At 40.0% G+C, this 13,002-nt stretch overlaps 1 protein-coding gene across 1 annotated transcript; it reads left to right on the forward strand.

Moving 5' to 3' along the window:
* The first annotated feature begins 8,222 nt into the window (after window positions 1-8,222).
* LOC145609515 (uncharacterized) lies at window positions 8,223-12,274 on the forward strand. Its single transcript, XM_081664976.1, has 2 exons — window positions 8,223-8,871; window positions 11,360-12,274. Exons 1-2 carry the CDS (start codon window positions 8,257-8,259, stop codon window positions 12,023-12,025), a joined length of 1,281 nt encoding a protein of 426 aa, XP_081521102.1. The 5' UTR covers window positions 8,223-8,256; the 3' UTR covers window positions 12,026-12,274.
* The last annotated feature ends 728 nt before the right edge of the window (window positions 12,275-13,002 follow it).

Raw genomic sequence — 13,002 nt, forward strand, 5'->3', positions numbered from 1 at the left:
TCGTCTGCTCATTGAAGCGGCGTACGCCCTGGAACTCATGCCATGTTCCGTCCGCCTGAAAGCTTTCTTCAGACTAATAATATCTGAAAGCTAGACGGACGTAATTTCCCAGCTAGGACTTTGAAAGTTCTGGACACTAAGTCTTTAGGATAAAGGCTTTTGATTCCGTTTTTTAGCCATCTATTAGACGCGCCGTTACTCGTCCGTCTCATTTCTCATCCAAACTGACGGAACCTTAACGCCAACCGTCTCATTTTTAGGGTAATTTTTCAAAAAATTACCGTTCGAATATTTGAGCGGGAGAGATGATTTTACCATTTTGCCCCCATAAATTCAGCCTATGAATATGAGGATTTAGACTTCATTTTTGCACTTTACATCCTTGAAAATTCTAGAGAGAGGTCAGAGCTTTTTAGAGAGAGAAAGTTATCTCCCCTGAAACTTCAAGAGATCCGCCGCATACTTTGAGTTTTTCGGACGTTTTTTTTTAGTTTTTAGGTCAATCTTCAAGAACTTTTCAAGGTTTTCAACACGTACAAAGGTAGGCCGCTTGTTTCTTTCCTTTGCTCTTTTACTTTTCTTTTTCTTTATTTTAATTCTGGCTCAGCACTCGGCTTCGTCTGCTTCTCCTCATGAGGCCGGCCGTTCGCCTGGGACTGAGGAGTCTAGAGTGGACGGAGAAGAGTTGTTTCCTCCTTGGAGTGAGTCTATGTCTAGTGCGTATGTACTTTCCTCCACTTATTCTTCTCTGTCCCTTCAAGCGAACATGGCAAGAACTATGCGTACGCGCGAAATTCACGCGGCCAGAAACCCAGACGGTAGTCTGGTTAACCTTAGGGTCCCCTATGACCCAAATAACACGATGTGGAGACCGGCCCACCACGCGCACAACTACCTCCACCGGCACTCATCATTCGGTCGTGGAGGTAACTTCATCTTTTGAAGAGCGCCAAAGGGCTCAAGGCGCCTCTTCTACAGTGGAAACGTCCGGGAAAGTTCCGAATCTAAAGTTCCCACAATATGCCAACTCGGTCATGGATGAGGCCGAGTTGCTACTTCGTGATGATCATCCTATCCCTTCAGGGGCGGACGCTTCTGGTTCGTCCGTCCCGTTTTCCTCTCAACCCCATCTCCAACATGGTAGGTCGGACAGACCAAGGACTGGAATCTTAATTAGGGAACCGTCCGCCCTACCTATTCGCAGTGCCCCTCATTCGGGAAATCAGGCGGACGCTGCCAAAGACAAGGGCAAAAGCCCCTTAATCGCTGAACAACTACCCTCATCTAGAGGCGGACACAGCGCTAGAGGTCGAAACTCGGCCGATGCAGCTGATTTGGACAGAGTGATGTCCTCTGAATTTGGGAACCCTCCTTACCAAGAGGAAGAAGAAGAAGTTGAGAAGGCGGCCGATGGTGAGGCGGCCGAAGGTGAGGCGGCGCCAAGGAGGACGTGGCCAATATTGACAACTTCAAGGATCCGTACGCTTGTACGGTAGGTAGCACGGCCTTGGGCTACCTAAATGATAAATTTGATAGATACAAGGAATTCCTCCTTCTTAGGGAGGGATACGAAATTCAGCCCCCAAAAAAGTCACATGTTGTGGCCGCTTGAAAGGAAGAGAAGCCGCGCAAAAGATATTTTTGCGTTTACAGGACCGCCTTGGATGTCGGCCTCCGCTTTCCCCTGCACCCCTTCGTCCGCACCTTATTGGACGAGTATGACATTGCTCTTTTCCTACTGACGCCAAACAGTTGGTTGAATATTTTTGGGTATTTGGTGATCACGTACATCTGCAAAGGCTTCAAGCCGGACTTTGTCGTTTTCTGTGAGCTGCACTCACTAACAAGGCTAGAGAAGAATACGGACGGTTGGCTCATTCTGAGCGCCACAAGAGATTACATGGTAGTGGTTGACCGTGTCAGCAAATGGAGGGATTGGAAGCACCGTTTTTACCGCATCAAGACTAAGGACGTTGAGTTCAATCTGCGGATGAATCGGTGCAATGCCGAGCCAATTCAGCTCGGACGCGGGGACCACAAGCCGGACAAGCCACCCGTCCACCCAAGCCAAGAATACCAACTCGACTATTTTAAAGTCAATAGGGTAAAGCAGGGCGGAAAAACAGTACGCGTTCCTCGCCACTGGGTTCCTCTATCCAGTTGGCTCCGGGACCCCACGTTCATGTCGGCGTATGGCCTGTACAAGAACTTTCCCCAAGGTGGACGCTTAGATATACTCTTTGTACGCACATAAATTTTTACTTGAAAAATTTTCTAACACTTTCTTCTACTTTTTGCAGCTGAGGCGTACGCTATGCTGGACCCCAAGCAAAAGGCTGAAGTGGAGATGTTAGAAATTGACATGGCTCGTTACAAGGCTCGACAAAAGATGTACGAGCAAGACAAGGAGGTAAACATTTGTATTTTTCCCCATTCAAGTTTCCTTTTTTTTATTGTCCGCATTGGTATACTGGGAGGAGCATACTTCCTGACTTCACACGGTCGCATCCTTTCGTCTGTGTTGATATGTTGGGAATTTACTCGATTCCAACTTTCGCGGACATATCTTTTCATCCGTTCTAGTATGTTGGAAGGGTGCTCCTTCCGAGCTTCACACGGACGCTGATGAATTGCTTTTCTTATACTTTTGCTAACATTGTACTAGTAGGAAAAGCTGGCCACTCCTACTCCAAGGGCCAAGCGGAAGCAGCCGCCCTCATCGGCTTAGGACTGGAACGCGTCCTGGAAAAGGAAGACAGTCGCTACTAAGACCTCTTCAAAATCGGCGGCCAAGACAAAGTCGCAGACTGCTCCAACGCAGTCTAAAGGAGACCTACCCCGACTGGGACAAAGCGGGGACTCCAAGTCCGTGGATCCTGCAGCTGAGAAGGTCCATGATGCGTCCGTCCAAGCGGACGATGGGGGTAAGTCGACCCCAAAGAGAACGACCGGCCCATTCTCGACTCCGCATGTCGAGAGAGTTAAAGAATCTGATTGGCTAAAGCCTCTCAGTCGGCCAGTGACACTCCTGGCCGCTCCGGTAATGAGGGGTACGTACCACCACCGCCTCCTCGTTTCAACCTATCTCCTCCAAGCTTCTCAACTGGTTAGTTTACTCAACCTTTTTGCGTGCATCTTTAGTTGGTTCGCATGTCGTTTACTCAATCTGACCATTTCGTGCGGTTGTTTGCAGATATTTCGGAGGATATGCACAGGAAATTGCCCGGCCAGTCTCTAACTGGCGCAGACAGGAAGGCCATGAGGGAAGCCATGGTCCGTGCCGTTCCCCAAGCGCAGCGAGATAAGCTGCGGGGGATCAATGAAGGGTTTCTCGGCCCTATGATAAATTGCAGCGCCGAGGTATTCTTCCATATACCATATTCTTACTTTATACTTAGCATATTTTTCTTTATTTGGTTAACTCTTTTGTGTTCGTTCGCGGCTTTTCCTCCGCCTCAACGCCTTCCTTGAATGGAAGGATAAAGAAAACGAGCGGTTGAACAAGGCCTGGCTCGAAATTAGGAAGGCTGAGGACGCCGTTACTGGGACGGACGCCATCCAGAGGGTCCATCTAGACACCCAAATCACCGCGCTGTCCGATAAGGTGGAGCGGCAAACGGAGGACCTAGTCAAACTGGGCAAAGCTCTCAAATAGGAGACTTTAACCAGGGAGACCATGCGCCAAGAGCGAGACATGGCCGTCCCGGAGGGGGAAAAGTGGAAGGCGGGCTTTGAGGCCTCTGAGAAACTGAAGAGTGACTTATCCTTGGCACAAGCTAATCTTCAGACGGCCTTGGGAGAGGCGAACGCGCTGAGGGCCGAAGTTGAAACCTTGAACAAGTCGGTTTCGGACTTAACTGAGAAGCTCAAAGCACCCCGGCCGCCTAGTGCTGAAGATGTCGTCCGCATTGAGCACAATGCCGAACAGCGGTTAAAGGCCCACTGCTTTGATGCGTTCGAACAGATGGTGGACGCGGGCGAAGTCGCCTACTACCAGGAACGCTTCACCAAGCGCCTGGCATACGTCTGCCTCGGGGAAGAGGCAAAGAAGGTCGGCCAACCTCCTCCTGAGCTAGTGGTCACTTCCCCAGTGTCCGGAGAGGACGAAGAGGAAGTTGAAGATGATGGAGAAGAGGAGGCGGACGACGGTGCTGAGAAGCCAAAGGGTGAGACGTATGTCCTTGCCCTGGCCAACGATGAGAAGTCGGCCATGGAGGAGGCTGCCAAAGATGATGATACGGCTAAATAGAGCTCGGGTTGATTTTGAAACCACGTATGATCATTATATGTTGTTTGTAACGTCCGTGGTAAGCTTGATTTTAGAAATTACTACAAGTTGTGAACGGATAAAATGACCGTTAAAGGGCATATTAGATGGTTCCACCGACCCAATTGTACTGCCAGAAGTTAATGGAGAGAATGGTAAACTTCTCGGCAATTTTTATTTTCGGGCGACAAAAGGTCAAAAAATTACAAAATTGAAGGCTATAATCTATGCTTTTTGAGGAATTTTGAGGTTTTGGGGCCCGGTGGCAAAAAGCCTTGAAACCATAAGGGATAAATCTCGGGGTTATATAATAGCGTTTGCAACCATATATGATCAATACATGTTGTCATAAACGTCCGTGGTATGCTTGAGTTTACAAAATCACTACAAGTTGTGAACGGGTAAAATGACCGTTTAAGGGCATATTGGATGGTTCCACTGACCCAATTTGACTCCTGGAGGATATTAGAGACCATGGTAAACATCTCGGAAATTTTTATTTCTGGGCGAAGAAAGGTCAAAAAAATTACAAAATCGAGTGCTATAATCCACGATTTTTGAGGAAATTTTGAGGTTTCGAAAGCCGGTGGCGAAAAGCCTTGAAGACTCTAAGAGATACCTCTTAGGGTCATATAATTCCGTTTGAAACTATATATGATCATTATATGTTGACATAAACGTCCGTGGTAGGCTTGAGTTTACGAAATCACTATAAGTTGTGAACGAGTAAAATGACCGTTTAAGGGCATATTGGATAGTTCCACCGACCCAATTTGACTCCCGGATGATATTAGGGACCATGGTAAACATCTCAGCAATTTTTTTTTCCGGCGAAAAAAGAACAAAAAATTACAAAATAATCGAAGACTAATATCGACGCTTTTTGAGATAATTTTGAGCTTTCGGGGCCCGGTGGCGAAAAACCTTGAGACCCTAAGGGATACATCTCGGTGTCATATAATTCCATTTGAAACCACATATAATCATTATATGTTGTCTTAAACGTCCGTGGTAGGCTTGATTTTACGAAATCAGTTCAAGTTATGAACAGGTAAGATGACCGTTTAAGGGCATATTGGATGGTTCCACTGACTCGATTGGACTCTTGGAGAGTATTAAGGACCATGGTAAAAATCTCGGCAATTTTTATTTCCGGGTGAAAAAATGTCAAAATTTTAAAAAATTGAAGGCTATAACCACGCTTTTTGAGGAAATTTTGAGGTTTAGGGGCAAGGTGGCGAAAAACTTTGAAAACCCTAAGGGATACATCTCTGGGTCATATATTGCCGTTTGAAACTATATATGATCATTGTATGTTGTCATAAACATCCGTGAAAGGCTTGAGTTTACGAAATCACTACAAGTTGTGAACGGGTAAAATGACCGTTTAAGGACATATTGGATGGTTCCACCGACCCAATTGGACTCTTTGAGGGTATTAAGGATCATGATAAATATCTCGGCAATTTTTATTTCCGGACGAAAAGGTCAAAAAATTACAAAATTAGACTATAATCCACGCTTTTTGAGGAAATTTTGAGGTTACAAGGCACAATGGCGAAAAGCCTTTAAACCCTAAGAGATTCATCACGGGGTCGTATAATGCTAATTGAAACCATATATGATCATTATAAGTTGTCATAAATGTCCGTGATAGGCTTGAATTTACGAAATCACTACAAGTTGTGAACGGGTAAAATGACTGTTTAAGGGCATATTGGATGGCAATTTGATTCCCGGAGGATATTAAGGACCATGGTAAACATAACAGAAATTTTTATCTTCGGGCGAAAAAAGGTCAAAATATTACAAAATCGAAGGCTATAATCCACGCTTTTTGAGAAATTTTTTAGTTTTCGGGGTCCGGCGGGAAAATCCTTGAGAACCCAAGGGATACATCTCGAGGTCATGTAATTCTGTTTGAAACCACATATGATCATTATATGTTGTCTGTAGTAGCGCCCGTGGTAGGCTTTATTTTACGAAATCACTACAAGTTGTGAACTGGTAAAATAAATGTTTAAGGGCATATTGTATTGGATGGTTCCTCCGACCCAATTGTACTAAAACGTCAAAAATTTACAAACTGAAGGCTATAATTCATGCTTTTTGAGGAATTTTGAGGTTTCGGGGCCCGGTTGCGAAAAGCCTTAAACCCCTAAGGGATATATGTCGGGGTTATATAACTGACAGTTGAAACCATATATGATCATTAAATGTTGTTGTCATACACGTCCGTGGTAGGCTTGAGTTTACGAAATCACTATGAGTTTAGAACGGGTAAAATGACCGTTTAAGGGCATATTGGAGGGTTCCACAAACCCAATTTGACTTCCGGGGGATATTAGGTACCATGGTAAACATCTCGGCAATTTTTATGGGCGAAAAAAAGGTCAAAAAATTACAAAATCAAAGGTATAATCCACTCTTTTTGAGGAAATTTTGAGGTTTCGGGGCCTGGTGGCAAAAAGCCTTGAGACCCAAAGGGATACATCTCAGGGTCATAATTCCGTTTGAACCACATATGATCATTATATGTTGTCTGTCACATCCGTGGTAGGCTTGATTTTACGAAATCACTTCAAGTTGTGAACGAGTAAAATGACCGTTTAAGGGCATATTGGATGGTTTCACCGACCCAATTGGACTCCTTGAGGATATTAGGGACCATGGTAAACATCTCGAAAATTTTTATTTCCGGGTGAATAAAGGTCAAAAAATTACAAAGTCGAAGGCTATAATCCACGTTTTTTGAGGAAATTTTGAGGTTTCGGGACCCGGCGGTGAAAAGCCTTGAGACCTTAAGGGATACATCTCGAGGTCATACAATTTCGTTTGAAACCACATATGATCATTATATTTTGTCTGAAACGTCCGTGGTAACTTGAGTTGACGAAAATAGATGAATTATATTACATCTAATCTATTTAATAAATGAAATGAATATTTACTATTATGTGAAATTGAAACATTAATAATAATTGGTTGAGATGGTAAATGTATAACCTATGCATTGGAGGTTATGGGTTCGGTTCTTCCTTACGTGGCGCGTATACTTTGGATGATGACGTAGTATTGTGACATAGCAACACACATACTTTGAAGGATGTCACGTGGCATCGTTCCTTAAAAAAAATTCTTTCAATACATAAGACTCATAAAGTTCTCGCGCAAAGTAGACCGTACCTATGGTGTGGAAAAAAAAGGGGGACAGTGGGAGCACATTCATCAATTCATGGTCAACATTATACATTGAAGATTGGTACAATTACTACCTCCGTCCCCTTTTGATAGTCCCTTATGGGCAAATTTTAGTCCCAAAATGTTCACCTCATTTGCTTTTTCCATTAACCATTAATATTAATCTTTTACCAAAGTTCCCTCCAATTTGCAGCAATACTTGTGCAAAGTTATATTTTCCATGTAAATTTTATTTTCCCATGTACTTTTATTACTTTATCTCTCTAGTTTTTTGCATACCCAATGTCAATTTACTTTCTCAATTTACTTTTTCAATGTACTTTTATTATTCTTATTTGTGTTTTTTAATTCCCGTGAAAAATATCTATAAGGGACTATTAAAAGGAGACGGAGAGAGTATTTAGTAAAGGTTGTGGCTTAGAACCGCTGACGAGTGATCACTACTGGTCAAAGGCCACAAGCGAAACCATATACTACGTATTATGATTTTTTTTACATTGAAGATTGGCACAATTATTAAGTAAAGGTTGTGTCTTAGAATCGCTGACGAGTGATCACTACTAGTCAAAGGCCACAAGCAAAACCATATATTATGATTTTTATACATTGAAGATTGGTACAATTAATTAGTAAAGGTTGTGGCTTAGAACCGCTGACGAGTGATCACTACTAGTCAAAGGCCACAAGCAAAACCATATATTATGATGTATTGAGAAAATGAGAAGAACGTTCAAATGAAACAAACCACAACGCACAAAAAACACTAAGTGCAAATAATCAAATAATTAATGCCTCAAAAAAAAGAAACACAAAGTATGGATGAAAACGTACTGTTCAAGGCTGCAAGAGAGGGGAACATCCCCTGGTTGCAGTCATTGCTCGAAGAAAATCCGATGTTACTCGAGAGGGTTATGCCTCTCTTCGCTGAGACTCCGCTCCATGTTGCTGCCTCAGCTGGGAAAGCAGAGTTTGTTAAGCACCTATTGAGTTATGCACCTCGGTTGGCCAAAGAGCCTTACAGCCGCAATGGTCTCAACGCGATGCACATTGCCGTGGCAAATGGCCATGCCGATGTTGTGTTAGTGCTTCTAGATTTTGACCCTGAGCTATCCGTAACCGGAGATAGCGAAGGCTCAGTGTCCCTTCATTATGCTGCCTACCATGGAAGAATTGATATTGCAAAATTGTTGGTGTCTCGAAATCCGACAATTCTTGCACATATCAATTATAAGGGTGAAAATGCTCTCCATGTTGCTGTCAAAAGGAAACAGAGCGATATGATGACACTCCTTGGAAATATGCTCGAAACTTTAGGGATTGAATTCTGTAATCAAGTAATAAGGCAGGCAAAAGATGAAAATGGGAATACTGTTGCGCAATTGATACTCACTTCTAAATCACAGGTATATTGGTATAGTATTTTATACAAAAGTACTTCATATTATTAGCTGTACAAATTTTTTTGCTACTACCAATCAGCCCATTGTGGGATGAATCTACCAGACCTATAATTTAGCTCACTTTTTTTTTTTAGGGAAATATTTAGCTCACTTAATAATTAGATTTACAACAAAAAAAAAAAGAAAAAAAAAAATATATTTACACAAATTTTATGATCACATGAGTTGCGTGTATTTTTGTTTCAATTAATTGATATTACTCGTGTAATTAATTTGGGTTAATTGTATGAACAATGGGGTGTTAAATACAAATGAGGGTAGTAGCCCTTTAGCCTTGTATTGTGGTGGTAACTCTTGAATTCTTTCAATGTGGGATTCCATTACTACTACACTCCCCTTTTAGTATTTTAGTGTGGGACAGGAGAATTTTCACATGTGGGTTGTTCCTGAGCTCTACATGGGGTTACTCGTGTAAATAAGTAAAGTTACTCAAAGTCTCATACAAATATGATGAATTAATAGAAATTATTACTTTTATAAACCAATGTGATCACACCGTGTGGCCACACATAAGAGCAAGTTTAGCCCCAAGACTTGGATGTGACATCATTTTTGGTGGTCCCCATTGAAAATGATGGCATCAAATTCTTATTAACACTCACTAAGACTTACACAAATTTATCACTTTAGCCCTAAGATTTAAATATTTGACATATTATATGTAGAAAAGTGCAAAAAAAAAAGGGATAATAAAAATAAAAATAAAGTGGGTGAAGTGGGTCCCAATCTCAAGTCTTAAGTCGAGTCTTGAAATTTCAAGACTCAACTTGAGACTTGCTTGAGATTTTTGAAGAAAAATGGAAAAAGTCTTGAGTATAAATCTTAAGACTCAAAATGATGATGTCACCCCAAGTCTTAAGACTTGGGGCTAAACTTGCTCTAAGACTTGCGGTTGTCTGCATTAATGTTAAATAATTCCTTTGTTATTAAATGGAAATTTTGTCAAAAACTACCAATTAAAGTGTGCGTTTTGAAAACAACTACCTATTAAAAAAATATTTAAAAGAACTACCACAAAGTTGTAAAAAGTTTAAGTAGCACTACCACTTTGATAATTCCAACTAGAATATTCGGTATGTAGGTTCTACTTTTTACCTTTACCTCATAAAATCATCATCTAAAATGACTAAGTTACCCTTCATAAAGGTAAAAAGTGAGACCCAAATACCGGATATTTTAGCCAAAATTGTTAAAGTGGTAGTGCTAGTTAAACCTTTTACATCTTTGTGGTAGTTCTTTTTAAAAAAAAAATTTAATAGGTAGTTGTTTTCAAAACACGTGCTTTAGTTGGTAGTTATTGACAAAATTTCCTTATTAAATATGTAGAATATTTTGGTCAGACTCCCAATAATTGTCCTATTATATCTTAAATTTAAAATCCTTGTAATTCACTTAATTCAACCCATATCATGCACTTTAGATCTTACTCCCTCCGTCTCAAAAAGAACGACCCATTTGGGTTGATTACGCGGGTATTCAGGAAGTTAAGTAAAAAGAAGTAAAAGTATATTAGAAAGATAAATTTACATGGGGTTTGTAAAAAAATAGAGAGAGAAAGTAATAAAATAACATGGAAAATCAAATTTTTTATATGGGGAAGCTAATTTTGCACAAATATTGTTGCAAATTGGTGGGTGTTTTAATGCAAATGGTTCATTCTTTTTGGGACAAAGTTTTGACCAAATGGGTCGTTCTTTTTGGGACGAAGGGAGTACTATTAACAGTGTCTAAGAGCATCCTTACTCGTGAACATATGTATTTTAATCGTTCATCATGCTAACTCTCACTGTTTCACATCTTCCAGATGAATAAGTATGCATTCTAAATGAAGAAAATGAATGGTTCATACTGTTTAGATGCCTTGATTTTCTTTAATTTTATAAAAGAGATTGATTCTTTTATAGTAGCTTAGGTGTGTTCCTTGTGGAATTGAAATTGCTGATTTTTTTTATTCCTTTTAGTTATTGTAAAGAAAAATAAAAAAAATAATTCTAAAAATTAAACCCCTCTTCACCCCACCTCAATAATATATTTATATGGATTACTACGTACTATATTATAGAGAGTACTATATTTTGTCCTAATTGATTGAAATGTTACTAAATTCATATTAATATATACTTAGTAAATATTGTATGAAAAATCATTTTAAAAAATAATAATAATAATTATAGAAAAATACTCTAGGTAGTAAGATCTACATCTATCATATGGATAGAATGATGATGTAGATGCAGTAGATCTTAATTACTACTGTACTAAACAATTGCTTAGATGATATATGAAAAAAGTGATTATTCGTTTTAATAAGCTAAATCTATTGTATAGTTCCAATACATATGGCTAAGCCAAATCATGGATTAGATACCTTCAATTAGGTTTTGGTTGGCCTCCATAGATAACGTACAATTGCATACAAACTAATGCCCAGGTACCTGCTGGAGTATTTGAAACGTATACTCAAAACAGTCACGATGAAGCTGCCAACAATGAAATGAAGATAACGTACAATTGCATACAAACTAATGTCCAGGTACCTGCTGGAGTTATTGAAACGTATACTCAAAACAGTCACGATGAAGCTCCCAACAATGAAATGAACATGGAACGGATAGAGAGGGAGGTCATGATTGTGACCGGGGTGCTTATAGCAACAGTTACGTTCCAAGCACTGATGAGCCCTCCCCAATCCTTGATACCGGGTGGCTACGCGACAAGTAATTCATCTAGTGAGGTTAAATTCTTCCTGGCTAACAACTCGGTAGGATTTCTTGCTAGTAGCTTCGCCATCCTTTTCTCTCTAAGGGAGGATCCATCAATGCTCAATTTCTGGGTCTTGATGTCCCTATTATCTACTGTTATGAATTACATTGTTGTTTGGAAATCTGCGGTGAAAAATCAGGAAGTATTTTATACGGTCCTCAAGTATTTTTTCATAGAGGTACTATTCATGCTGTTCGTTTGCCTGGAGTTTTCTTTTAGCAAAGTAAAAAACTTTCTGAGGGAAAAAATAGAACGTGTTCGTGAGGGGATTCAGAGCATCAAGAGATCACTTCACCGGAATACACCAGCGCAAGAGACTACTTCAGGGCTGTAATCACCTGTAATATCAGTTTTATCGAATTCTATGTACTCGTATTAGCGTGAGTGTGTCACTTTTTTAAATTAAGCTACAATTTTCAATTTTTAGCGCTTTCAAAAAAATCATGTACTATAATACAGCAAGTTTCCTCTGTAATAAGGATCTTTGTACGTAGAGCCTCTATAGTCTATAATGTCCTAAACTCTACGAATCTAATATTATTTTGGATCGTCTTTGGCACGTGCCATAAGTTTTTTAATTTAAATAAAATACGAAGTATGAAATGCATAATTATATCTAAGAATACTAGCAACCTCAAAACATTAATTTTCCACCAAGGGTCACCGGTTCAATTCTCTTTCCCAAATTCAATTTTCATTTTTTTCTACTTTGATTGTAATTTTTTAATGTTTCTTTAAACATATGCACAATTAAATTATTACTTATAGTTGGTATTTTGGATCATGCTATTTCATACGAAGAATGTGTTCAGTGATTTCAAATCCATGAGAAGATATATTATACTCGTAAAAGGGTCATTGCATAAAGCGTTGAATTATAGTCTAAGGTAACATTTGATGGATTAAAATACTACGTAAAGTAAATTTGAATCTTAATGATATTAAGAACATTTTTTCGCGATTGCTACAAGGTACGCAGTTGTGTCTGATTTGTATTTATTCTTGAAATGTTTAAGAAGATAGAGTTTAAGGGCTTAATAAAAAGATTTCCAGATGGTACAATATCCTACCAATTGTTAAAATCATGGTTCTGCCACTACTGTCAACATTAAAAGCAGTTCACATCACTGGATAGCATAGCAAATTAGCAATGACCTTCCAGTTCTCGAATCCTTAGAACTTTGGACACAGATGCTCTCTAAGCTCATAAAAGTCTGTTAAATTCAGTCAAATGAATGAAACACTTCCTGCATATTTTCGAGAATACTAACAGAATAAGAGAGGATGTACGATGTACCCCATTAATGATTT

The sequence above is a fragment of the Chenopodium album genome, chromosome 23 (assembly GCF_948465745.1).
Source record: "Chenopodium album chromosome 23, dcCheAlbu1.1, whole genome shotgun sequence".
NCBI classification, from domain to species: Eukaryota; Viridiplantae; Streptophyta; class Magnoliopsida; order Caryophyllales; family Amaranthaceae; genus Chenopodium; species Chenopodium album.